Here is a 27,864-nt window from a genome sequence, read left to right as displayed (position 1 = left end):
TAAGGTGTAAGGCTCCCTTGGGGGTCAATAATAAAGATGGGAATCTCAAGAAAACCCTAAAACTACTATATATAGTGGCTTCAGAGATGGAAATAGGGGGAGAAGGATTGGCTAGTTATCAACAGAAGCAGAAGGAAAAAGGCACAGAAAAAGGATAGACAGGGACACAGTGTCAGAACGATAAAGAACGATACACATGCACTGTTTCTAGTTTTCCTACCATGTTTCAGTCTCTCTCAGGTCAAGAATTTAGGTAGCGCTCCAGACACACTCTTCCTTAAAAGAGCCAGGAATGCTTCTGCCTTAGGATCTTGGCTGTTTCATCTGCCCCAAGATCATCCCCACATGATTACGTAGCCCTACTCCCTCAACTGTTTCAAGTCTTTGCTCAAATGTCACCTTCTCGCTGGGGCCTCCTCTGAACATCCTATTTAAAAGTTGACCTCCTCCAGAGTGCTTTCCTAACTTCTGATTATCTCTTGTGGATTGTTTAGGTTAGCCTCCACATGCCCTCAATGTACTTCCCTTTTGGATAGCCCTGTCTGTCGTGTCTCCTTTAAATCTTGTCGGAAAGGGGCGGAGCTAGGGCCGAGGCTCACAAAAAAGGAGGAGCGTGTCGGTTGGCTACGCCCATTTGATTCGCGGGCCGTGGTCAGAGACCCCGCGAGACTTTCTCCTAATCCGCTCCGGAAACGCGATTGCGGACGGAATTACCACGTGACCTTGACGTCGCGCCCGCGCCGACCGGCCTGAATCCTTGGGCTTCCGCGGGATGCTGGTGGTGTTTTAGCCGCTTTACGTTCCGGTTTTGTGCCGTTGGCGGTCTTCTCTGCAGACTCCCTGAGCCTTGCCTCCGACTTCACCATGTACCACAACAGTAGCCAGAAGCGGCACTGGACTTTTGCTAGTGAGGAGCAGCTGGCGCGATTGCGGGCCGACGCCAACCGCAAATTCAAATGCAAAGCTGTGGCGAACGGGAAGGTGAGGGCTCCGGCTGCCGCCCTTCTCCCTCGAGCTCTATAAACTCTTGCCCGTCCCTCTCCCCCGGGACTTCCCGCGCACCTCCCTCCCACCTCCTGTGCGCGGCGTGCGTTTATCTGTTTAATAAACAGTGAGCACCTTGCTAGGTGCAGTGGGTACGGAGACGGACAAGGCCATCCATCCCCGTAATCGAGTGGCAGACAAATAACCAGTAACATGGCGAAGAAGACTTTGTAGCATGCTAATGTAGTGGGGGGAGGCTTTTCTTAGTGCCTGTTGTGGAGATGATGGGGAGAGGACTTTCCCGGTGGACAGAGCCACAGGTGCAAAGTAGGAGGCCAGAAGTTTCAGGGTTGGTCGCCGGAATGCTCATGATTGTGTGTGGCGGAAGCTGAGTATTTGTGTATGAAAGGTTGGAGAAGGTAAGCAGGGAACTTGTAAGCGGAGGTAAATAGTTTGAACTTTGTGATGGAGGAATAGGGAAACCTTTGAAAAATTTTAGATGGGAAATAAACCTTATCAGAGTCTGTCCTAGAAAGAGCTTTATGGGAAGGAATGGATCGACTGGATGGGGGCAGGGTGGAGGCAGGGGCATGAGAGACGGTTAGCACAAACCAATTGACCACAGATGGTTTGCACTATGTGGTCTGTCAACCACGTCCTTCCTGTTTTACTTTTACCTGGAAGTCTCGTCTGTTTCATATCACTTTATTTTTGTGCTGCACAAAGTAGTGCATATTGTGCTAAATTCTAAGTATTTAGCAAGTGTTAGCTCATATAATCCTCATAACTACCCCATGAGGTAGATACTATTATTATCCTTGCATTACATCTTAGGAAACTACAGAGAGGTTGAATAACTTTCAGGCTATATTGCTGGTAAGTGGCAGAGCCAAGATTTGAAACCATGGAATCTAGTTTCAGCATTCCTTCTGTAAACCACAGTGCCATGCTGTCTCAAAATTAGCACCTGTGTTAATTTCCTAGGAAACCAGGAAAAATAACTCCATAAAAAAATTACCACAAACTGGGTGGCTTAAAACAACAGAAATTTATTGTTTCACAGTTCTGGAGGCTAGAAGTCTGAGATCAAGGTGTTGGCCGAGTGGTGCTCTGTGCAGCTTCTTTTCCTCTTCCAGCTGCTGGTAACTCCAGGTGTTCCTTTGCTTGTGGCAACTAACTCCGGTCTCTAGCTCCATCTTTACATAGTGTTCTCCCTGTGTTTCTGTCTCTTCACATGTTCTTCTTATAAAGCTACCAGTCATATTGGATTAGGAGCCCATTCTACTTCAGTAGGACCTCATCTTAACTAATTACATCTGCAGAGACCTTATTTCCTCCCATTCTGAGTACTGGGGGTTAGGACTCAACATACCTTTTTTGGTAGTCCGTAATTAAACCAATAACAGCACCAAATAGATATTTGTTGTAAAATTGTAGTATTTATCAACCGTGTAGTGTATTCTGTAGAGATTTTATAAAGATGGAGAAGAGTTAATGTGTTAAGGGTCAAAATTATCCTTGAGGCACTTGTTGATTTTTACCTCAACCTGTGTGACTTAATAACTGACTGAGAAAGGGATATTGTCCAACCATTGACAATGTGTATCTTCTTTTTGATTTATAAATAGTGACATCAAATCTGTGAACATATGCACACACTCCTCATGATTGCTTATACATTAGTGAAGCAAATATTCAGCCGACATTCCGAGAAATTATGCAATTACAGTATAGTTTTAGTTTATTAAATGTTTTCTGAAAAGCTATTTTGTGTAATATTAGCAATTCTATAAAGAGAAAATGAGGTGTGGTATATTTCCCTTTGGTTGGAGATATAAACTTAATCTAGAAAGAGAAAAAAATATTAAGATTATCTAATTAAATTTTTGTTGTAACTTCTGACCCAAAGGTTCTTCCAAATGACCCAGTCTTTCTTGAGCCTCCTGAAGAAATGACGCTCTGCAAGTATTATGAGAAAAGATTATTGGAATTCTGTTCGGTGTTTAAGCCAGCAATGCCAAGGTCTGTTGTGGTAAGTTATAGTGATGAAGTATAATGTCCTTTAGCTAACTTACGAAATCTGTCTTCTTATAAATATTTAAATCAATTTTCTATCCACTTAAAAATGCACCTGAGTTATATATTTATATAAATATATAATTTATGTATTTAAGTTTTGTCACATATTTTTCAATAAAGGCATTAAATTATGAATTCCTATGTTGTATCTTACACAGTGTTTCAAGAATCATTCCATATCTAAAGAATTTTGAGGTCGGCTAGATAGGTCATGACATACTCATTTTATATAGAAAGAAAAAATCAAATTACTTTCCCTCTAGGTTCTCATGTGGTTGTTTCAGATGTGTGGTTCTGAGGACCCTATTTCTGTGTGTGTGTGTGTGTGTGTGTGTGTGTGTGTGTGTGTGTGTGTACTGTGGTGCGGTAATGGTGAGGAGAAACAGGTAGTTAGAACTTTTTGGCTATATGGATTTGTGTATGCTGTCCCTGTAATTGTTCCTATTGTGTGTGTTTTGTTGTTTTAATTGCAGTATATTTGATTTGCAGTGTTGTATTAGTTTCAGGTGTACAGCAAAGTGATTTAGTCACACATATACATATATCCTTTTTAACATTCTTTTCCCATATAGGTTGTTACAGAGTACTGAGTAGAGTTCCCTGTGTTATACAGTAGGTCCTTGTTGATTATTTTATATACAGTAGCATGTATATGTTAATCCTAACCTCTTAATTTATCCCTCACCCCCCACCTTTCCCCTTAGGTAACCATAAGTTTGTTTTCTAAGTCTGTAAGTCTATTTCTGTTTTGTAAATAAGTTCATTTGCATCATTTTTTTAGATTCCACATATAAGTGATATCATATGATATTTGTCTTTCTCTGACCTACTTCACTTAGTACGATAATCTCTAAGTCCATCCATGTTGCTGCAAATGGCATTATTTTGTTCTTTTTTGTGGCTGAGTAGAATTCCATGGTATATATGTACCACATCTTTATCCATTCATCTTTCAGTGGACATTTAGGTTGTTTCCATGTCTTGGCTATTGTGAATAGTGCTGCTGTGAACATAGGGGTGCATGTATCTTTTTGAATTATAGTTTTGTCCAGGTGTATACCCAGGAGTGGGATTGCTGGATCATATGGTAGCTCCATTTTTAGTTAGTTTTTTTTTTTTTTTTTAAAGAGGAGAGTCTTATAACACAGCGGTCCCCAACCTTTTTTTTTTTAAGATGTTGGGGGTAGGAGTTTATTAATTAATTAATTAATTTTTGCTGTGTTGGGTCTTCGTTTCTGTGCGAGGGCTTTCTCTAGTTGTGGCAAGCGGGGGCCACTCTTCATCACAGTGCACGGGCCTCTCACTGTCGCGGCCTCTCCTGTTGTGGAGCACAGGCTCCAGATGCACAGGCTCAGTAGTTGTGGCTCACGGGCCTAGTTGCTCCGCGGCACGTGGGATCCTCCCAGACCAGGGCTCAAACCCGTGTCCCCAGCATTAGCAGGCAGATTCTCAACCACTGCACCACCAGGGAAGCCCCCAGTTTTAGTTTTTTAAGGAAACTGCATGCTGTTCTACAGTGGCTGTACCAATTTACATTCCCACCAACAGTGTAGGAGGGTTCCCTTCTCTCCACACCCTCTCCAGCATTTATTGTTTGTGGATTTTTTGATGATGGCCATTCTGAGCTGTGTGAGGTGATACCTCGTTGTAGTTTTGATTTACATTTCTCTAATAATTAGCAATGTCAAGGATCTTTTCATGTGCTTTTTGGCCATCTGTATGTGTTCTTTGGAGAAATGTCTATTTAGATCTTCTGCCCATTTTTTGATTGGGTTGTCAGTTTTTTGGATATTGAGCTGCACAAGCTGTTTGTATATTTCAGAGATTAATCCCTTGTTGGTTGCTTCGTTTGCAAATATTTTCTCCCATTCTGATGGTTGTCTTCTCGTTTGTGGTTTCCTTTGCTGTGCAAAAAGCTTTTCAAGTTTAATTAGGTCCTATTTGTTTATTTTGTTTTGATTTTCATTACTCTGGGAGGTGGGTCAAAAAAGAAATTGCTGTGATTTACATCAAAGACTGTTTTGCCTGTTTTCCTCTAAGAGTTTTATAGTGTCTGGTCTCACATTTAGGTCTTTAATCCGTTTTGAGTTTATTTTTGTGTATGGTGTTAGTGTTCTAAATTTCATTCTTGTACATGTAGCTGTCCAGTTTTCCCAGGACCACTATTGAAGAGACTGTCTTTTCTCCATTGTATAGTCTTTCCTCCTTTGTCGTAGATTAACTGACCATAGGTGTGTGGGTTTATTTCTGGGCTTTCTATGCTGTTCCATTGATCTATGTGTCTGTTAGTGTGCCAGTACCATACTGTTTTGATTACTGTAGCTTTATAGTATAGTCTGAAGTCAGGGAGCATGATTCCTTCAGCTCCATTTTTCTTAAGATTGCTTTGGCTGTTTGGGGTCTTCAATTTTCAATACAAATTTTAAGATTTTTGGTTCTAGATCTGCAAAAACTGCCATTGGTAATTTGATAGGGATTGCATTGAATCTGTAGATTACTCTGGGTAGTACAGTAAGTCCGCTACATATGAACCTTCAAGTTGTAAACTTTCAAAGATGCAAACGTGCGTTTACATGTCCAATCACATTAAGTTAGTTCACATGTCTGGCATACATTGTCATATGTGTGCATCCTCTACAAGTGGTTGTGCTTTTGTGTACTTTACAGTACAGTACTGTATAGAGTACAGTGGTACAGTATCTTTATTTCAAACCCAGGATGTCCAGAAGCAAGCGAAAAAGCAGTGGAGATGTAACTGGTACTACTGTACTTTTCAAGGCACTGTACTGTAAGATTAAAAATTTTTTATTTTTTGTTTGTTTTTTATGTATTATTTGTGTGAAAAGTATTATAAATCTATTACAGTATAGTACTTATATAGTTTCCCAATCGTGTTAGTTGGGTACCTAGGCTAACTTAATTGGACTTATGAACAAATTGGACTTACGAACGCACTCTGAATGGAACTCATTCAGATGTAGGGGACTTAACTGTGCAGTCATTTTGACAATACTAATTCTTCCAATCTAGGAACATGGTGTATCTTTCCATCTGTTTGTGTCATCTTCAATTTCTTTCATCAGTGTCTTATAGTTTTCAGAGTTCAGGTCTTTTGCCTCCTTAGGTAGGTTTCTTCATAGGTATTTTATTCTTTTTCGTGTGATGGTAAATGGGATTGTTTTCTTAATATCTGATCTTTCATTGTTAGTGTATAGAAATGCAAGAGATTTCTGTATATTAATTTTGTATCCTGCAACTTTACCAGTTTAATTGATGAGCTCTAGTAGTTTTCTGGTAGCATCTTTAGGATTTCCTTAGTATCATGTCATCTGCAAACAGTGACAGTTTTACTACTTTTCCAATTTGAATTCCTTTTGTTTCTTTTTCTTCTCTGATTGCCGTGGCTAAAACTTCCAAAACTATGTTCAGAAACAGTGTCGAAGGTGGACATCCTTGTCTTGTTCCTGATCATAGAGGAAATGCTTTCAGCATTTACTTTTTAACATCCTCTATGATGTTAGCTGTACGTTTGTCATTTATGGCCTTAACTATGTTGAAGTATGTTCCCTTTATGCCCACTTTCTGGAGAGTATTTATCATGAATGGGTGTTGGATTTTCTCAAGCTTTTTCTGCATCTATTGAGATGATCATATAGTTTTTATTCTTCAATTTGTTAATATGGTGTATCACACTAATTAATTTGCAGATATGGAAAAATCCTTGCATCCTAAGATAAATCCCACTTGATGATGGTGTATGATCTTTTTAATATATTGTTGGATTCAGTTTGCTAGTATTTTGTTGAGGGGTTTTGAGTCTATGTTCATCAGTGATACTGGCCTGTAATTTTCTTTTGTGGTATCTTTGTCTACTTGTGGTATCAGGGTGATGGTGGCCTCATAGAATGGGTTTGGGAGTGTTTCTTCCTCTGCAATTTTTTGAAATATTTCTGAAGGATAGGTGTTAACTCTTCTCTAAGTGTTTGATAGAATTTGCCCGTGAAGCCATCCTGTCCTGGACTTTTGTTTGTTGGGAGTTTTTTAACCACAGTTTTAATTTCAGTGCTTGTGATTGGTCTATTCATATTTTCCTTTTCTTCCTGGTTCAGTTTTGCTTGATTTTACTGTGCAAAGAATTTGTCCATTTCTTCTGGGTTGTCCATTTTATTGGCATATAGTTGCTTGTAGTCTTTTCTTATGATCCTTTGTATTTCTGTGGTGTCCATTCTAACTTCTCCTTTTTCATTTCTAATTTTATTGATTTGAGCCCTTTCCCTTTTTTTCTTGATGAGTCTGGCTAAAGGTTTATCAGTTTTGTTTATCTTTTCAAAGAACCAGTTTTTAGTTTCATTGATCTTTTGTTTTCTTCATCTCTATTTCATTTATTTCTGTTCTGATCTTTATGATATCTTTCCTTCTGATAACTTTGGGTTTTGTTTGTTCTTTCTCTGGTTGCTTTAGGTGTAAGGCTAGGTTGTTTATTTGAGATTTTTCTTATTTCCTGAGGTAAGATTGTATTGCTATAAACTTCCCTCCTAGAACTGTTTTTCCTGTGTCCCATAGATTTTGGATCGTCATGCTTTCGTTTTCATTTGTCTCTAGGAATTTGATTTCCTCTTTGATTTCTTCAGTGATCCATTGGTTGTTTAGTAGCATATTGTTTAGCCTCCAGGTGTTTGTGTTTTTTACAGTTTTTTTCTTGTGGTTGATTTCTAATCACAGCATTGTGGTTGGAAAAGATGCTTGACATGATTTCAGTTTTCTTAAATTCATCTAGACTTGCTTTATGTCCCATCATGTGATCTATCCTGGAGAATGTTCTGTGTGCACTTGAGAAGAATGTGTATTCTGCTTTCAGGTGGAATGCTCTAGAAATATCAATTAAGTCCATCTGGTCTAATGTGTCATTTAAGGCCTGTGTTTCCTTATCGATTTTGTTTGGATGATCTGTCCATTGGTATAAGTGGGGTGTTAAAATCCCCCACAATTTCTCCTTTTCTGGCTGTTAGCATTTGCCTTATCTATTGAGGTGCTCCTGTGCTGGGTGCATATATATTTACAATTGTCATATCTTTTTCTTGGATTGATCCCTTTATCATTATGTAGTGGTCTTTTTTGAATCTTGCAACAGTCTTTATTTTAAAGTCTGTTTTGTCTGAGTCTCGCTACTCCAGCTTTCTTTTGATTTCCATTTGCATGGAATATCTTTTCCCATCCCCTCACTTTCAGTCTGTATGTGTCCCTATGTCTGAAGTGGGTCTCTTGTAGACAGCATATATATGGGTCTTGTTTTTGTGTCCATTCAGCCAGTGTGTGTCTTTTGGTTGGAGCGTTTAATCCATTTACATTCAAGGTAATTACTAATATGTATGTTCTTATTGCCATTTTGTTATTGTTTTGGGATTTTTTTTAAGCTGTGTACTCTTAGATGGAGTTTAAATATTTTTTTAAATTAATTATTTATTTTTGGCTGCATTGGGTCTTCGCTGCTATGTGCCAGCTTTCTCTAGTTGCAGCAAGCGAGAGCTACTCTTGTTGCGGTGCATGGGCTTCTCATTGTGGTGGCTTCTCTTGTTGCGGAGCACGGGCTGTAGGCACACGGGCTTCAGTAGTTGTGGCACACGGGCTCAGTAGTTGTGGTTTGCGGGCTCTAGAGCGCAGGCTCAGTAGTTGTGGTGCACGGGCTTAGTTCCTCTGTGGCATGTGGGATCTTCCCGGACCAAGGATTGAACCCGTGTCCCCTGCACTGGCAGGCAGATTCCTAACCACTGCACCACCAGGGAAGTCCCTGGGATTGTTTTTATAGGTCTTTTTTCTTCCCTTCCTCTTTTGTTCTCCTCTCTTGTGATTTTTATGACTACCTTTACTGTTGTGTTTGGATTGCTTTTTCTATTGTAGATTTTTGGTTTGTGGTTACCATGAAGATTTGGTATAGTAGTCTACACACACACACACACACACACACACACACACAAGATTAAGTTCCTGGTCTGTTAATTTCAAATGCATTTCCAATATCCTTCATTTGTATTCTTCTCACAATTGCTACTTTTGATTTATGTGTGGATGATTTCCTACCTTTATGTTTGCTTTTACCAGTGAGCTGTCCCATTTGTAATTTTCTTGTTTCTAGTTGTGGCCTTTTCTTTTCCGATAGAAAAGGCATTCTTTTGGCATTTTTTGGAAAGCTGGTTTGGTGGTGCTGAATTCTTGTAGCTTTTTCTTGCCTGTAAAGCTTTTGATTTCTCTGTCGAATCTGAACGAGAGCCTTGCTGGGTAGAGTATTTTTGGTTGTATGTTTTTCCCTTTCATCACTTTAAATGTATCATGGCACTCCTTTCTGTCCTGTAGAATCTCTGCTGAAAAATCAGATGATGACCTTATGGGGATTCCCTTGTATGTTATTTGTTGCTTTTTCCCCCTTGTTGCTTTTAATATTTTCTCTGTCTTTAATTTTTGTCAGTTTGATTAGTATGTGTCTCATTGTGTTCCTCCTTGGGTTTATCCTCTGTGCTTCCTGGACTTGGGTGACTGTTTCCTTTCCCATTTTAGGGAAGTTTTCAGCTATAATCTCTTCAAGTATTTTCTCAGGCCCTTTCTCTGTCTCTCCTTCTGGAACCCCTATAATGCGAATGTTGGTGGACTTAAATGTTGTCCCAGAGGTCTCTTAAACTGTCCTCATTTCTTTTCATTCTTTTTTCTTTAATCTGTTCTGTGTCAGTGATTTCCACCATTCTGTCTTCCAGCTCACTAATCCACTTTTCTGCCTTATTTATTTTGCTATCGATTCCTTCTAATGTATTTTTCATTTGAGTTAAGGTATTGTTCATCTGTTTGTTTGTTCTTTACATTTTCTGGCTCTTTGTTAAACATTTCTTGTGTCTTGTGTGCCTCCATTTTTTTTCCGATCTTGGATCATCTTTACCGCATTACTCTGACTTTTTTTTCAGGTAGATTACCTGTCTCCACTTCACTTAGTTGTCCAGCTGGGGTATTATTTTGTTCCTTTGCCTGGATTTGTGTATTTTTGTTGATAGAAAATTAAACTGAAATTTAAAAGCTGAAAGATTAAAAAGGGGGAAAGGTGTATAAAATATTTTTCTCTTATCTCACAGATTTGTTGTGAATATCAAATATGAAAGTTTTGTCTTAAGTGAAAGTAGATCATACATTTTAAAGTTATACCAAGTGAATAATTTATGGCCCAGAAAAGAATAAACTCCTAGAAAATATTCTCCATTTTTATAGTTGAAAAAACTGAAGTATATTGAAAATACCAAGTCCAAAAGTATTCATAGTGTTTTCTGTTTTTTACTGGACCTTTATCTAAGAGACCTGATTCATGAAAAATTTTAGATGTGCTTGCTTTCTATTTCCAGATTTGATCTTAGTCTTTTCTGATAAGAAAACAGTAACACAAGGTGGTAGGTTTAAGTGATCTTTTCAGATGAAGAAACTGAATCCTTGAATGAACTTCTTTGTGGAATTTGTCTTTATATAACTTGCTTATTTATAACTGTTTTGGTTTTTGTTTCACATAAAATGACAAAACTAAACTTTTAAAATATTTAAAAAGAAATGTATTTTTTTCTATTCTAAAGTAGATAAATATTTGTTTCATTGGTTCTAGCCAAATGAAATAGTTTTTAAAAAAGTACAAGCAGACCTTGGTTGAAAACAGCCCTGTCCCTTATTAGATTTGTGACCTTGAACAAGTCAGCTAACCTCATTGATATTCAGTTTCTTCTTCTATAGAGATAGCAGTACCTCACCAAGCTGTTATAATTAAAATAAGATGATAGTTTTATACTTGGCACAGAGTGTGGCACATGGGGTGCAGTCAGTAAATGGTAGGTGCTGCTTCTCCTGTTTGGTGTGGCAGCAGGTTAGATCACAGAACCAGAGTGGATTTAGAGAGAAGGCTCATTGCCCTGACCATGTTATTCTGCCAGTATTTTACTAAATGGACTGCTTAAGCTGTGATCATTTGTATAAATTATACAAATATATATAATTGTGTAAACCCCCCCCCCCACATTTTTAAAATTAAGCCAGTGACCATAGGAAGGATAAGCCAGGATAGGTGGGGAAGGACAACAAAGGCTTGGCTGTGGTTTTTCTGTTGTAATTTATCACAATTTATTTTGACTTAAGAAGTAATAAGTTTTGGGGTTTTTTTAAGGTGACTTTTTCAAAGAAACCTTGGCATAAATAAGTTTTTTTAAAAATTTAACTTGTATGTGTGAATAGGTTCTGATAATATATGTATTTTTAATCTTAGGGTACAGCTTGTATGTATTTCAAGCGCTTTTATCTTAATAACTCAGTAATGGAATATCACCCGCGGATAATAATGTGAGTATAAGTCTAACTTATTGATTTTCATTTAAGAAGACTTTTATACTCTTTGAGCATGTGTGTGTGAAAAAATGACTTCCTAATAAAGGGTAATTTAGACTTTCATTCTATTCTGAACTTAAGATCCCTCCTGATACTCATTAATATACCTGTATATTCTTCCTTCCCTGTAATACTGATGGCATCAGTTTTGGCACTTGTCCAAATTCAAATTCTGTTTTTCTTAAACTGGCTTCCATAATATCCCTTTCTGTTAGCTGAACTTGTCTTCGCCCATTTGCTCTGAGAATCATTTACGGTAACTCCTCTTCCTGTACATCCCATCAGTTTACAAGTCCTATAGTTCCATAGTCATTTCACTTGAACAAAGGTCTGTTTTGTTTCTGCCCTCTGCTAAGCACTGTGCTTATCATTAAAAATAAGAATGAAGTTAGTATGAGACTCATCAAAGAACTTGCTGTCAATCGTGCTGTCCCTGTATATTTTCTCTTTTTCATTTCCATTTCTACCAGTCTAGGTCAGGCCCTTCTTACTTCCAGTCTTTGTTTTTGTGGTAATCTTATTACTACTAATTTCTCACTCTGAAATTTATGTAGTAGCCATGAGAGTTTCATAGGTTTGTTCCTGAGGTAATAATCCCCTATTTAAATGTCCTTGGAGACTTCCACTGATGGCTTTCCATAATGTTTCTTTAACACCTTTCTTCTCAGGCCCATATGTACATATGTGTGTACTATTTTTTTTTCTCTTCCATCTATATTTCATGATGCTGAGTACCCTTATTCTTCAGTTATTTTGTTTTTCCAGATACTTGGGCTGAACTATATAAAACTGGCATTAAGTTACTAATGATTGAATGCTGTGGCACTGTTATACAGTTCAACCTAATTTTTATAGTCTCCGTATGGATAAAAAGATTAAACAGGAAACTCTCTTTTTTTAAATCAATTTCCTTAGTTGTCTAGTATAGTCATTTGTGAATATTAGGCAATTTTAGAACATATTTTAGAAATATTTTGGTATTTCTCGAAGTATATACATATCCTTCCCCTTATTTTTTCCTCTAGGCTCACTTGTGCATTTTTGGCCTGTAAAGTGGATGAATTCAATGTGTCTAGTCCACAGTTTGTTGGAAATCTGCGGGAGAGTCCTCTCGGACAAGAGAAGGCACTCGAACAGATTTTGGAATATGAACTACTACTTATACAGCAACTTAATTTCCACCTTATTGTCCACAATCCTTATAGACCCTTTGAGGGCTTTCTCATTGATTTAAAGGTAATCTTGCTGACTAAAGTAAACTGGTGGAGTAAACTCCTTTGCTATTGTTCTTTAACCAAAATAATCAAAATTTTTTTATAACTAGTAATGATCCTAATTGTTACACAGTTAGCTTGCTAAAATGTGTTTGGCCTGGACTTCTAGGGCAATGGTTCTCAAACTTCAGTGTGCATCAGAATCACATGGAGGGCTTATTAACTGAGAGTGTCAGACTAGTTCTTGAGCTTCTGATCTAGTAGATTTGCAAATACTCGTCCAGGGACCATAATGAGGACAACTGTAATGCTTTTAAAGACTTCAGATAACTCTTCTAACTCAAGTATACTGTCTTGGATCTTCATACATACAAAATTCTTAATTTTAAACTACAAGATTGCTAAGTGACTTCTATTTTTAGGGCATTGTGAACTGAAGTCAATATGTGGGCATTAAAAATAACAGTAAATAAATGTTTTGTCAGAACATTGACAAAAGCAGCTTGTTTTGTTTTGACCATGAAGAAGGACTTTAGATAGTGTGAGTTAAGTGAACAGAAGTCAAAAACTGGTTCATTCATCTTGAGTGGCCAAATTTGGGTGCCTTCTGTATGTCAAACATGGTGCTTGAGGATGTAGTCAAGAACAAGACAGGAACAGCCTCCCCTTCATAGGCCTTACAGTCTAATGGGAAAGACAATCGTATATTCAGTGTGCTAAGTGTTAACAGAAGGGGAAATACAGGGTACTTTAGAAGGAGATAGCAGATTGAGAAGGGGAGACAGTTCTGAGAAAGTGTAATTTGAAGTAAAATTCAGAGCAAGAGTAGGGATTGGGTGGTGGAAGAGCATCCCATTCAGAGAGACTCTTCTGGTCAAAGGCCCAGACTTAACAAACCATGGTGTACTAAAGAACCTAAACAGAACTTATAGGTAAATGGGGAGGACTGCCACGGAGTGCTGCCTGAGTGGAAGGCAGAGTGTAGACTGTGGAGGTAACATTACAGATTTTGAATAGAGCAATGGGATGCCAGTGAAAGGGTCAAGTCTGATGAGTGACGTGATTAGGTTTGCAGCTATAAAAAACATGTTGGCAAACATACATCAGCCTGCGTCAGATGTTTATTGCACACCTGTATGTGTCAGGCATAACGTGCAGAATGGATTCGAATGGATGAAGGGATACCAGTTGGGATGCTGTTACAGTAATTCAAGCAGAAAGACAGTGGTTGGTTTGACTCATGAAGTGGTAGTGGGTACAGAGAGAGCTTCTTGGGCTTTAGAATCAGTAGAGCTTGAGGAATGATTGCGTACAGAGAGCGAGGACAGTGGAAGAACCCCCAGGTTTCTGGCCTGAGCGTATTGGTGGATGGTGGTACACTTATACAGGAAACAGTGGCACAGGAGAGATTTATTGATGGTGGTGGGGTAGGGATTTGATGAATCTGGTTTGGGACATGATGAATTTCCATTGCTTGCAAGACATTCAGGTTGGTACATATTTGTGTCTGGAAGCCAGAGGAGATGGCTAGGCTGGAGGCATAGATTTGGGCATCACTGCTGCCCCAGGAAGATTTAAAGTGGATTGGCCATAAGGACCATTTAAAGGGTAGCTAGAGAAAAGTAAGAAGCTAGTAAGAAGACTGAAGAATATCCAAAGAGGTAGGACTTTTGGAGAAGTGAAGGGAAGTAGAATACTTTTAGAATATGATCGGGGAAGCTCTCCAATCCTGCACAGAATTCAGGCAAAGTAAAAGTTGACATTTGCTAGATTTAGTGCCAGAAAGGTGACTTGTGATCTTGGTGAAATTAGTCTTCTTGGAGTGTGAAGGAAAAAAACAGATTGGAGCTGGTTGGGGAATAGAAGGTGAGAAAACAAGTGTGTATAACTTGGATTAAACAGCTTGTCTTTGAAGTGGGAAAAGAAGATGGGATGATTGAGAAGATGGGGGAACTGCTAGAAGTAGAAGAAAGGAACAGTTTTTTGTCATGTTTTGTTTTGCATGAGAAACTTTAGAACACTAGTAGAGAAAGCTTAATGGAACGTGTAGCTCAAGTTTTCCTTTGGAGTGGTAGAAGGGCCTGGCATGGGATTTTGAAGCAAGGTAGAAAAACTGGCTATTTCTCTTAACGGAGGGAAAGAGGAAAGCATGGGTGAGGATAACGTTATGTTTGGGGATTTGGCCATAGCAGGAAATACAGTGTCTTTGTTATCAACAGAGATCATTTTCTGAGAGCAGTGGAGTTTCTGAGAATTATCAAAGATATTGAGTCAGGTAGAAAGTGTTTAACATAATCACTGAAAAATGGGAGAATACATTTTCTGTGGAATATTTTAGCTAGGCAGTGTTGAGAGCCTTGTTGAGATCAGTGAACTTGAATTTATAGTAATATTACCAGACCTGTTGGTTGTATTGTTTTCTCTAGCAGCACCCAGAAATCTGGGTATAGTTGCAAAGCAGAAGGTTGGTTGAATTCGACCACTATTGAAGTTTTGCTGGAAATATGTTGGCAGCATACTGGGGCAGGGAATGGAAGAGGGAAATGAGAACCAGTGGACACTGGTGAGTAGAAGCAAGTATAGGGATAAGGAACCAGAGGTCCTGAGGAGGAAGTCAAAGAACAGCTGTGAAGTAACTGAGCAAAGGGAATGCTGGGTCAGAGTAGAATGTTGGATTTGTCATATCAGAGGTCAGGCATTTTGGGATGACAAGACCTGTGTGTGATTGTACAGTTGACTCTGGCTATTTTGTTTCAGAGTATAGAAAAGATTTCTTACTGCTTTGGGACTTGAATGTAGATATCTGAAATATATCTGAGGGTTTAGGATTTAGGGTTTATTTTAAAGGGTAAGAATGGTTAGAAAATAGGGGATCATCCATATTTCTTGGGCGTATACTAAAAATAGTTCTGTAATCAAACCAAGATTCATTTCCCAAAAGTAAACTTTTAGTAGAAGGAATTTCAAATCAAAATGAGGTGGTGCTTTGGTTTCTAAATGTGATCTTACAGGAGTTACTAAAAGTATCCTGTGTTAAGCACTTTCTGGTTTATAGGAATAGTTTTGTACTGTTATTACTCCATGAGACTCTCAGAAGTGATAACATTTGCAAACTTTCTTTCTAGACTCGCTATCCCATGTTGGAGAATCCAGAGATTTTGAGGAAAACAGCTGATGACTTTCTTAATAGAGTTGCACTGACGGATGCTCACCTGTTATACACACCTTCCCAGATTGCTCTGACTGCCATTTTATCTAGTGCATCCAGAGCAGGAATTACTATGGAAAGGTATTATTTTGTGTTTTAACTTAGATTAGACTCAGTCCCTCAGTTTATTCCTTCCTGGAGTACCAAGTTTTTAAGTAAGGTTCACTTTGTAACATTAGTCCTTCATATCTTCTGTGGTTGAGGGCTGTTGAGGGCAACTGAGGGAAGAAATGGAATCACCTTTTAAGGAAATAGTTAAAAATTCAGTAAAATATTTTTGAGCTAAGAGGATCCACTTATGACTGAAGTAGAATTAAATCAGGTGATCCTCAAAAGACTGATAACAGCTATCAATATATGGCAAATTTAGAAGTTTTATGAACTGGTAAGCAGCATGAGTGCAACAAATACGTCTGCCTTGTTTTATCATTAATCTCCTGCTGTGGAGCATGTATGGCACATGGAATTCAGTAAAGATTTGTTGAATGAATAATACTTTAGGGAATGTCCAAATGAATCTTAGTGAGCTACAGATACTAATAGCTGATACATAAGTGCGCACTGAGAACCAGGCTCTGTGATAAGCACTTTACATGAATTAAATTCACTTGATTCTTACGATAATATCTTGTGCGAAGGTTAATTACATATCTATTATATTCATTTATAACTAACTCAAGCACAGGCTAGCAGTAAGTTAGACTTTAAAAATCTTCACATTTAATTTCTTTCTAGCGATTTCATTTCTGTATACCTTCAAAGCTCTGCTTGATTCATTCATAGAAATAGCTGAGGAGGAAAGATGATAAAACTTTCTGAATTTAAACTTTTCTGCATGTTTGTAATCCCTCGTCTGTAATTTCATAATCCATTGATACAGTGGCAGGAAACATGAACAGATGTGATTTAGTCTTTATTCAACTGAATGGGAATGGTTTTAGGTTTCTTTGCAGAAATATTAATGTTACTGATTACATGATACTGCCCCAGAATATCACTGAAGTATTTCACATTTCATGGTATATACACCATGTTAAGTTTCTAAGACATGAATAATTCTGAATTTCAAAACAAATCCAAGATAAATGATTGTGGGTTTGTATTTTGTTTAATTTATGGTATGACTCTTCTGTATAAACATAGCTCACCAACTGTATATAAGTATATACATTTAATCCCAAAGTGATCTATACCTACATTTATTTACTAAGCAAACCTTTATGGAGGCTTTTTTTTTACACTGCCTTCTATGTACCATGCACTGTACTATACTGTAGAAATATAAGAATGAGCAAGCTATCCTTGTAGGAAGGGTGGCCATACTAATTGATACCTATGGAGTTTGCGGGTTATGGAGCTTCCATAGTGTAAGGGAAAAAGCCTCTTTTTCACAATTCAAACAACCAGTTGTTTGCTTAATCTGTTTAAGCATTGTATCTTATGCAGGTATATGCTAATTTTTCAGTGGTGAGATTTTTCTTATGTCAGTAGAGAGGGATGAAGGATCTTAAGGTCCAAATTAGAGTGTATTTCATCTTAGAAGTTTAGTTAGTTATAATTTCAGATAGGCAGGTGAAAGTGAAATTGTGGTACCTTGGGCTCATTGCAAATTGAATACACTTTTGTTGCATTCCCAGGGACTATAGACATTTGGGCATTTTTTTCCCTTGAGGAAATGCTTTCAAATCATTTTTAGCTTCTGAAATCCTTTGCAACTTTTGAGATACATGGAAACTGCCTTTATATTTATTACTGATTTCAAAAGGGGGGAGTCCTTGTGCTGTTGTTATATTCTGAATGAGGCTTTAAGATTATTAGTCATAGAACGTTACACTGTTGTTGATTAGAGGTTTCTTCTTTTTCATTGGATTTAGAGCTTTATTTTGCATCTCCTAGTTTGACTTCTTAGGTAGTGAAAAAAAAAAGATGTCAAAAGTGTGAGGAGTTTTAGGGAGAAAAGTGAAAGGAAAAAACTAATTGTTATTTTGAATTACTGATAACAAGAAATGTATTAGTTGTTAGGGGAGGTATTTTTATTTATTTATTTTTTTGCGGTACACGGGCCTCTCACTGTTGTGGCCTCTCCCGTCGCGGAGCACAGGCTCCGGACGCGCAGGTTCAGTGGCCACAGCTCACGGGCCCAGCTGCTCCGCGGCATGTGGGATCTTCCCGGACCGGGGCACAAACCAGTGTCCCCTGCATCGGCAGGCGGACTCTCAACCACTGCGCCACCAGGGAAGCCCTAGGGGAGTTATTGATTTCCATATCTAAAATGAAACTCCCACAATAGACGATGAAGATGTAACAGCAAAGGTAGTTATCAAAACTTTGTAATGTAGTTTAAATGATTTTGATAGTTTAAAAGACATACAGCAACAAAATTTCTTAAAGAATCGTCTTTCTAATTTTTGTAATTTTATTTCACCCAAGAGAAAAATTAATAGCTTTTTTTACATTCATGTTTGAAAGATTACGTTGCCTTGAGAATCTGTTCACTTGGGCTTTTATCAGTTATAGATCAAGTTCAAGTATATAAAACCTCAGAGTAACTAAAAATTTAAAAATAGAAATTACATTTTTATACTGTCATTAGTTCCAAGAAAACAGATAATTGGGCTTTATGTACATTTATGGAATAGTATTAACACCTTTGATCTGGACTTGATGCAAAAAAGATGTAATAGATTTGTAAAGCGTGGGGTGATGTTCTTATTGGTTTGAATACCTGTTTGTCCCAAGAAGAGCAATTATAGTTAACATGGACTTGATATTAAGGGGAGAGAGAATCCTTACTAGTGCCAGGTTTTAGCTCTGCTGCTACCTGACTTTATTCATAACTTCTCTGTCCCTGTGACTCAGATTCCTCACCTGTAAAATGAGTGAGATTAAACTCATAGGTCTAAATATTAAACACTTAACATTAAAAGTATTGAGTATTGCTCCTGTTAGTTTCATATCATTTTTTCTCTGAATATATTATGGAAATTAAATTAACTTGAACATTAAGCGTTTTGAATCTAGTATAAATTGTAGTAAATCCTTAAGACTGTAAGAGATACAGATTATAGTTTAGTAGAGTTCAAAGTATTGTTATTTAACAGTTTTAAAGTAAATTTATTTAAAAACTGATCTTGATGAAATGAACATGGAGGAAAATAATTTATGATGTCATATTTTCTCAAGATGCTATATGTGTTCAATAGATTTAAATTTTTTTCCTTTCTTTTCCAGTTATTTATCAGAAAGTCTGATGCTAAAAGAGAACAGAACTTGCTTGTCACAGTTACTAGATATAATGAAAAGTAAGTAAAACAGAACACTTTATAAAATACTCTTCTATCACAAAGCTAGTTTCTAAGTAAATAACATCCTGGTATTTAACTTGAGATAACAGATTGTTGTTTAGATTTACTTATATTGAATTACTGTATCATGGAGGCATGAAGGATACATTGGTGAAGAACAAATAGAAGGTACATGAAAGAAAGTAGTTTTTACACAGAACTTTTTAGGAAAGTGAAAATATAATCAGATTCAGAAAGGATTGAGATTCAAAACAGGGTCCTTTTAAAATATACCCAAATATGATGAGCACTGAAAAAGATCTCAGGGAATTAAAGCCTAATTAAATTTGAAACTTCCATTTTGTAGGTAAATTAGCTTTAACTAGTTAATATGTGTCATTTGCTAGTTCTGCCAGTATTTTGAATTTGGCCCAATGAAACTGATTTCAGGCTCTTGGGCTTCAGAACTGTGGGAGAATCCATTCTGTTGTTTCAATAAGCCTTACTAAGTTTGTGGTAATTTTTAATAGCAGCCTCAGGAAACTAACACAGCTCCTCACAACAAAGAATTATCCAGCCCAAACTAGTGTCAATGCTGAGAAACACTGTCTTAAGGGTTTTTTTTCTTCTTTCACTTTTTAAAAATATAGTTGGTTTACAATGTTGTGTTAGTTTCAGGTGTACAGCAAAGTGATTCAGATTCCTTTCCATTATAGGTTATTACAAGATATTGAATATAGTTTCCTTAGCTGTACAGTAGGTACTTGTTGAGTCAGAACCTCCACTAAACTGGTTGGCTAGGTTAGCCAGTCCTTTCCATTTTCATACTTGCTCATGTCACGCTGCATGCTCATGGCTACTAGACTACTCGTTAGGGTTAAAAACTGTGTGTTTGTTTCCAAACCTTTTGTGCCAATGTCCTTGTTGATAAAATCTGTGGTTTAAATACTGAATAAACCAATAAAATATGAGATTGAATATCTTGATCTTGGATGACAGGGAGTACTTCTTACATGTTTTATGTTTCAAAAGTCAACATGCTTCAGGGTGTGGAAGTATCATTTCTTATTTCTTTCCTTGAAATGATCTTTGATGCCTTCCCTCTTAGAGAAAAATGGATTTGTGATTTATGAATCATAAGGTAGGTTTTCAGTTATACCACTAGAGGGTTCACTTCCAAAGCTAACTGCAGTTTGGCCATAGACATTTGGATCAGGGAATTTAGTAGGTAGAAGAGGTCTTAAAGGTAACTCACTGTGCTCATTTTATAGCTGACAGTTTTATTACTGATTTTGTCTCAGTATCTTTATTTTATTCCATTTGTTTTAGTACAAAATAAGAATAGCTCTTGATAAAACACTCAGAGCTTTAGCGATATTAAGGTATCTTATTCATCATTTTTCACACAAAGATATTGTCCTAAGGGTGTTAAGTCACTAGTATTAATTCAGTTGCAAACACTGCTTTATTTGCATTATGAAATAAGTCACTCATTTGGAGCACGTGGCTGGTTAATAGTAAGCCCTGGATCTCTCATCATTTCCCTAATAAATCTTGACATGTTTTTACTAAGCATCTTCCCTTCATTACATGTTATGTAATAATGGTTTTCTTTGTAAATAAGTAGTACACTCTTGGCCTACCATCTGTAGGATAGAATCTTATGAATCTGGTGGGTGGCAGGGAACAAAGCAAAAAGTGACCATGGTAGGATTTAAAAAAAATACTGACTAGTAGAGCATGCTTATCTTTAGGCTGTACATGATGTGGGCTAAGCAGCAGACAGCTATAATAACTTGAACTAGAAGTATGGTGTTCAGTGGATTTTAATGTGGAACAGTATTAATCCTGGTAAGAATAATCCCATTTCAAGAGTGTTTTTTGTTCCCAAAACTAGATGGGAAAACATCATTCAACTCCCTTATGAGAACAAGGCTTTTTATTATCTGGTATAAATGCTTTTTTTATCTCCACATAGGTATGAGGAACTTGGTAAAAAAATATGAACCACCCAGACCTGAAGAAGTTGCTGTTCTGAAACAGAAGCTGGAGAGATGTCACTCTGCTGAGCTTGCACTTAACGTAATTACGTAAGTAGATGTGAGACTGTTAATTCGAGAATAGATATAATTGTTACTGTCTCCAGCTTGTCTTTAAATTACTTAATTGGTAAATGTTTGCTCATGTGGGGAAAACTGACTTACCCATTAAATCAGATTTTTTTTATTGACTGGAGATTTCTAACAGGATTAAACACGAGATAATAAATTACGAATTTCGCTTTCATAGTACATTCTGCTCCTGCTATGACTAATGTGTTCTTTGGCTTGTGGGCCCTGTCCTGTTCTGTTACTCCTTGTGGGGTCCCGTGGGCAGTTTTCCTAGGGAATTCCTGCACCTCTTCTTGCCCTTTTAATCTTTCGGTTCTCTGTAGGTCTGGTATCTCCTCTGAAGAACAAGTATACTGTTCCACACTTATTTCTGTTAGCTAGGGTGGGGAAACTTGGCATATTTTCTCTCAGTGGTAACTTTATATTGAAGACAGAACCAATAGGAAAATGTGCTGTTCGATCTCTTCTTGCAGCCATAAGGAACACTGTTAATGTGTCTTACTGATTTGTAGGCTGAATGTGGAAATCACCATTTTCAGGTTCTTTATGCTTTGCAGTTTGAAGGATCTACTTAACCCTTTTAGACATTTAAAACAATTGAGGATATGGGCAGGTATAGGAATGGTAAAACTATTATTTTCTATTCTGTGGAATTCATTCTGTAAAATTTACTGGGGGTTAGCTCTGGCATCTGAACAGTAAGATGCATTTGAGATGTTTTTGATCTCTAATCGGGGACTGTATCCTATTGCATAATATATGAGAAGCCAGAACAGCATTCCAAGGTCTTCAAATCAGGTACACATGACTCAAATTCTTTAACTATAAAGTTGTAGTAGGAGAATATCCAAGGACTTATCAAGTGTGCAACATATGGGACTATATATTTGTAGCTGTAACTGTAAAACATGGCTTAGCATAGAACTTAAAATTGGTAAATTTCATTCCTGGGTTTCAGTGGTAACTAAGAGGAAGGAAGGAGTGGTGGCAGAGAGGTAAAGAAAAATGTTGACTTTAATGAATGAAAGTATTAAAGCACTGATTTATAATCTCTTCACATTGATTTTGAAATGGGCTTAGACCAGGCGTTGGCAAACTATGGCCCATGGGCCAATCTGGGCCACTACCTGTTTATAGTAGTAGTTTTATTGGAACAGAGGTACACCCAGTAGTTTGCATTATTGTCTACTGCTGTTTTCACACTATAGCAGAAGAGTTGGGTAGTTGTCACAGAAACTGCATGGCCTACGAGGCCTAAAATATTTACTCTCTGACCTTTTCAAAGAAAATTTTGTCAACCTCTGAATTAGACCACTGAACTATTAATCCTACCCTTCCACCTAGGTAATGGACCATAATCCAAAATTCCTAATTGCCAGAATTTACATCTTACTCCAGGTGACCATTTGCTTTGCACTGTGTCAAGCAAATCTTGCATATCTATGAGTACTTGAGGGGTGCTTCTCAAACTGTCTGTAAAGGACTGTTGGTTTTCTTTTTAACCCATTACAGACCTATACTTCTGTAAAATATAACCACCAATTACTTAGAAAAACAAAATAAAAAGACATAAAAAATAAGCTTAAATTTTATTAGAATCAACAGTCATAAATTTATCAAATTGCTATAAAAGTTTCTAAACATACACTTAATTTCTGTACTTATTGCACACTGGAAATGGTTCATGGAGCAGCAGCATTGGTCCATGGACCACACTTATTAGTACTACTTCAGGGTAAAATATCTTTCCTTGGTCTTTAAAATTCTTTTATCTTTTTCAACACACAATAATATATTGTCATTATTAAAGCCAGTTAATACAGGTAAACCAAAGTTCTCTTTGACCAAAACCTAAATTCCAGTTTCAACTGAGAGGTAACATATAGTTGGTGTTTTACCTTTGCCAGGCTTTTCTCTGTGTATGTGTATATGAAATAAGTTTTCTTTTCATTGTTTTCATATAAATTGTATAACATTTAATAGTATCAATCTTTAACTTTTGCCAGTCTGGGTGAAAAAATAGTATCATGTTGGTATTTTAATTTGCATTTCCCCTAATACTTTGAAGCATTGATATTTCTGTGTTTAACAATCATTTGTGTTTCTTCTGTATTGCATAATTATAACCCGTGCCCAAGTTTCTGGTGTTATTTTCTTGTAGTTCTTTTTATATACTCATCTTTCTATATATATCATACAGCTATTTTCTTCTATTGTTTCTTTCACTTTGTTATTTAGGCACCTTGTCTTTTGCTTCACACTCTTACATCTGAACACCTTTCTTACCCTAAATTAATCAATATTTTATTTTGCCTTTTGTTCAGCTGTAAAAGCAATTTACAATTGTTTGTGCCTGGTTTGAGGTAGAAATCTCATAATATTAATTTTTGTTCAAATAAGTTAACTGTTGTGCCAGCCATTTAAAAATATTTCATGATTTTTTCTAGTTATTTTAAATACTCATTTATTACAGATTAAATCCCTATATATACTTTGTTGTTTTTTGCCTGTCTGCTCTGATCATTGGTACTTGTAACTCTTTGCTGATAGTCAGCCCTCTGCATGTGCAGATGCAGAGCACCAACTGTCCTGCTGCCATTTTATATAAAGGACTTGAGCATCCAGGGATTTTGGTATCTATGGGGGGTCCTGGAACCAATCCCCCTCATACCAAGGGATGACTACCACACTTTTAATTACTTAGTTTACATATATAGTATGTGTTTTGATGTTAAGTGGGACGAGCTCCCCATGCTTTGTTCTTTTTCAGATTCTTTTGCTATTTTTGCAGCATCTTTCCCAGGTCAGAGTTTGACTTGATAAGCTCCATGAAAAATTTTTTAGAATTTTAATTAGAATTGCATTGAATTCAGAGGAATTTGAAAGATATTGTCTTCCTGTCCATAATTTTTCACCTCTTTCCCTTTATCCAGGCTTTGTTCTTCAATAGATGTATCTCATAGCCTTGTTAGCTTATAGATTCTGTTGCCAGTATAAGATTGCTTGTTGATGGTTGCTTAATTACAGGAAAAAGAGGAAAGGTTATGAAGATGATGATTATGTCTCAAAGAAATCCAAACATGAGGAGGTATGTTCTCCAAAGGTAAATTTTAAGTTATCATTGCTGTATATTCTGGTACAACCATAATGTTAGGATTTTACTGTTCCAGAGTGCAAGCATTATAGACAGAGGTGTTGGGTATTGGAAAGCTTTCATTTCTTTTTTTGCATCCTTTATGTACATTGTCCATTATTAGAGGAATTTTTCTCACTTCTGTCTTGGCCTGTTCTGAAGCAGTATAATAATTACTTGATGAAGAATCCCTCCTAAGGTCATAGAAGGCGGTAGGGATATATTTTTAGATCTTCAAGGATTCTTTTCCTACCTTGTTTAAAAAAAAAATTGTACCTGGCAAGTCAGATAACAATGAATAATCAGAGGCAGAAGTTCACAACTGTAACGTTTATTCCTGTCACTGGACTAGTCTGGTGAGACCATGCCATATTATTATAAGGTTAAACTGCTACACATTTTCCTGGTTTATTTACCTTTTATAATCAGCATAGCGAAAGGAGAACATTTTCCTAAAGGGAGGCAAGAAGGTAAACAGTACTGGTTATGCTTCAGTATAATGTTATCCTTATAACATTTTCTTTCCTTCTTAGGAAGAATGGACTGACGATGACCTGGTAGATTCCCTCTAACCATCCGAAATTGATTTGTCAATGCTAACTACTCAACAGAGGGATGAAGCATATCTGGCATTTAACTTTAAAAATGAAGTAATGTGAAAGCATCAAAATATATTAAACTTTTCTATTTATGTTATTTAAAAGTTTTTCAGGGTAGCTTTATGTGAAATAAAACATCTTCAAAGGAGCCAGAATAGCACCTGGTTTGGGTATTCTTGCCCCACCATGACTAATATCAAATCAGTCTTTAAATCAGTCTTTCTGTGGTAGCCAAATTAAAGCTGTAATTAATTTATTTGCCTATATTGTTTATACAAGATGTCATTAAGCAAACTTATCTTTTTCTGAAAAGGCACCACAAAAAACAAAACTTAGTTACTAGTCAGTTTTAAAAGTGCTAAGGAATGTTGGCTACTATAGCATTTATTCAGTTATTTAACTGTGATCTTACTCAGTTCCTAGAGTTGGAACCGAATTATGAAGGTCTGTCAGATTGTTTCTGGAAAATGGGGTTGAAGGAATTCTGGGAAACTCAACTGCCCTAAATCTGAGTTTTACAGATGCAAACCTCTCCTCAGTGCATCCCAGGATGTACTTTTCCATAAAGTGTAGGTACCTTTTAATTACATTTCAGTATTTGAAGGTAGTATTTATGTATATCCTTTAATAATGCTTTATATTTTAGGTTTGCGTTGTTTTAATTTCCTTCTCACTGAGGAATAAAATTCACGAAGTGTGATTTTATAAAAGTGGAGGGGAAGAAGCCGAAATTGACAGTCCTTCACTGCAGTCCCGGTGAAGCAGTGGTCCGAATTTATCTTGTTTCTTTTTTAGGTCACTAAAGTTTGGCGTCAGAGCAATCTCTGAAAATTTTCCTACCCAGCCCCTTTAAAAAAAATGTTTAGAGGTTTCATTTCATCATTGACCAGCTAAAAGTTACTCCAAGGCCTACAAAGGTAAATGACAAGTTTCCTATTCCAGCTTAAGAGATAATAAGCATGTCATTAAAATTTTAAAAAGCAGAGTGTCTTTAGGTTTTTTTTAGAAATAAAAGGCAGGAGAAGCAGTTCAGATTGAGAAATGGCAGGTCAGCATGGTTAAAACTGAGATGTGAGTAGTGGGAGAGAACAAATTGCTGAGCACTAGAATCTAGACCTTTTTGCATATTGCTGAAATGTTTTCGGAGATGTCCATATCCCTTTTAGTCTATCCTGGAAGGAGACCAAATGGCATACTATTGTCTAACTGAAAAGCAGAGGGGGAAAATATGGAATTGGGTTGACATCAAGAAAAAGCACCTGGTGTGTTTGTTTGTGTTTTGCTATCACTGTTCAACTGTGATCGCAGCTACTTCAGGGCTAGCTACCTCTATATAAATAACAGCATTTAATACTTGCAGCTTACTGAGGGTTCACAAAATTTCTGCATAGTATAGTTTTAACACTTTGTTTCTTCCTGTATTTTAAGCATTAAAGTGTTGCTCTTAGAACCTAGGCCTTTAGAAAATTTTTTTTTTAGTGGGGAAATGCTTTACCCAGTACATCCCTGTCTGGCTCGCCTTGTATGCCGTCCCCACCCTGCACAGTTATGGGAGGGAAAGAATCGTTAACAAATACATAATGGAATCCTTCAAAAGAGACCATCAGCCAGAAAAACATCTCAAGTTTCATCTCCCTGGGCCTTGCTCTGGTACTAAATTTGAACTGCCCCTAAAAGGAGGAAGAAAATAATGAAATTAAATGTTTAGCTATATTTAGACAGAAGTAATCAGATATTTATGATATCCCTTGGTTTTATTTTAACTTAACCCTTGTGAATACTTCACAAAAATACACATAGAGAAGCACATAAAACTATACAGTCAAACTAAATATCCAGCAGATACAACAAGTAGTCAGAAGGGCAAAGATGGATAGCTGTTCAGTGGCTGATGAAATTGTTTGTTTGCATAATTTAAAAAATCAACTTGGAATTAATGAATACTTTCAATGAAAGCATTCTAGGGTTTTTAAACATATATAAAAGAAATCGGTAATCTATAAAACAGTTGAATGGGTAACATGCGTTGATAAGTACACAGTGACCAATAATATTTATTGAATTCAAACTATTTACTGTTGTAAACATTTAACAAAAAATCATTATGAGATCTAAATACAGTCTTTGACAATTCGAACAAAATAAGTGGTATGTTTAAAAAATAAAGCTGATGAGCAATAGATCCATTCTATATATTTTCTTTCAACAGTTCCAGCAAAGAGAAATAGCAGTTATTTTAAAAAAAGTATACAGCAAAGATTGTTCCTATTGTAATGGTAAACTCTGGAAACTGTAAATACAAATAAAGTTATTGAACAGTCAAACGGTCATATTCCTAATTCAGGAAGAAGTAACAGTAAGAGCAGTCTGCAATCCAGTTATACTCAATTGTCAACAGAGAATGCTTTCTTTCATAGTTCTGTTTCCAAGAGACAGCAAAACTTTGGCAATTGAATGTATTGAAAATATATTTTCCAAGTTCAAGATACAGTCATAGCATTGTGTGAAAGGTGATCTGTACACCAAGGCTCAGAGGTTGGTAAAGATTCCATATGTGGAAAAAGTGCAAATATCCTGCACAGATAGCTTACAAAGCTGCTGGCGCAGTTACTCACCAGCAGAATCTCGAGTTTTGTTTGCATAGTTCACACATCACTGGAATGTGGGAAGGTGTGCTATTTTTTGGCAAGAGCAAAGGAGACATTATACTGATGTGAATTACCATGTTGGGCATGCTGAATCCATGCAGAACACTGCGGCGAAGGCTGCTACCTGACATCATTGGTTTTTGTATACTGGTTTTGTTTTTGCTGAAGCAGCTCTGTTATAGCCAGAAGCTTTTTCAGTACGTG

General features: G+C 36.9%; 2 protein-coding genes across 4 annotated transcripts in view; one reads left to right on the top strand and one right to left on the bottom strand.

Annotated features, from left to right (window-relative positions):
• Positions 1-676: 676 nt before the first annotated feature.
• CCNH (cyclin H) lies at positions 677-27,336 on the top strand. Of its 3 annotated transcripts, XR_010942016.1 has the most exons (10): positions 677-981; positions 2,894-3,016; positions 11,345-11,418; positions 12,489-12,699; positions 15,803-15,966; positions 19,117-19,187; positions 21,148-21,259; positions 24,308-24,383; positions 24,947-25,063; positions 25,808-27,336. XR_010942016.1 is itself a non-coding variant. In XM_067731180.1 (9 exons), exons 1-9 carry the CDS (start codon positions 865-867, stop codon positions 24,983-24,985), a joined length of 987 nt encoding a protein of 328 aa, XP_067587281.1. In that variant the 5' UTR covers positions 677-864; the 3' UTR covers positions 24,986-25,160. The 3 variants fall into 3 exon arrangements, 2 of the variants coding, with proteins under 2 accessions (XP_067587281.1, XP_067587282.1); XM_067731180.1 differs by lacking the exon at positions 25,808-27,336 and having other exon boundaries at positions 24,947-25,160; XM_067731181.1 differs by lacking the exon at positions 25,808-27,336 and having other exon boundaries at positions 678-981; positions 24,308-24,368; positions 24,947-25,160.
• Positions 26,748-27,864, bottom strand: part of RASA1 (RAS p21 protein activator 1) — a 108,671-nt gene continuing 107,554 nt past the window's right edge. Inside the window, exon 25 of the mRNA XM_067731179.1 lies at positions 26,748-27,864. Within this exon, the coding sequence (XP_067587280.1) occupies positions 27,781-27,864 (84 nt within the window). The 3' untranslated portion in view covers positions 26,748-27,780.

The sequence above is a fragment of the Pseudorca crassidens genome, chromosome 3 (assembly GCF_039906515.1).
Source record: "Pseudorca crassidens isolate mPseCra1 chromosome 3, mPseCra1.hap1, whole genome shotgun sequence".
In the NCBI taxonomy this organism is placed as follows: Eukaryota; Metazoa; Chordata; class Mammalia; order Artiodactyla; family Delphinidae; genus Pseudorca; species Pseudorca crassidens.
Note: the sequence above shows the minus strand (reverse complement) of the source record. Positions and strands in the feature narration are given on the sequence as shown.

Bases quoted from the DNA above. Each gene is read 5' to 3' on its own strand.
- CCNH (XM_067731180.1), top strand. From the start codon at position 865: ATGTACCACAACAGTAGCCAGAAGCGGCACTGGACTTTTGCTAGTGAG. The intron at 11,419-12,488 runs GTGAGTATAAGT...TTTTTCCTCTAG, and splicing joins TATCACCCGCGGATAATAAT to GCTCACTTGTGCATTTTTGG. The intron at 19,188-21,147 runs GTAAGTAAAACA...ATCTCCACATAG, and splicing joins GTTACTAGATATAATGAAAA to GTATGAGGAACTTGGTAAAA.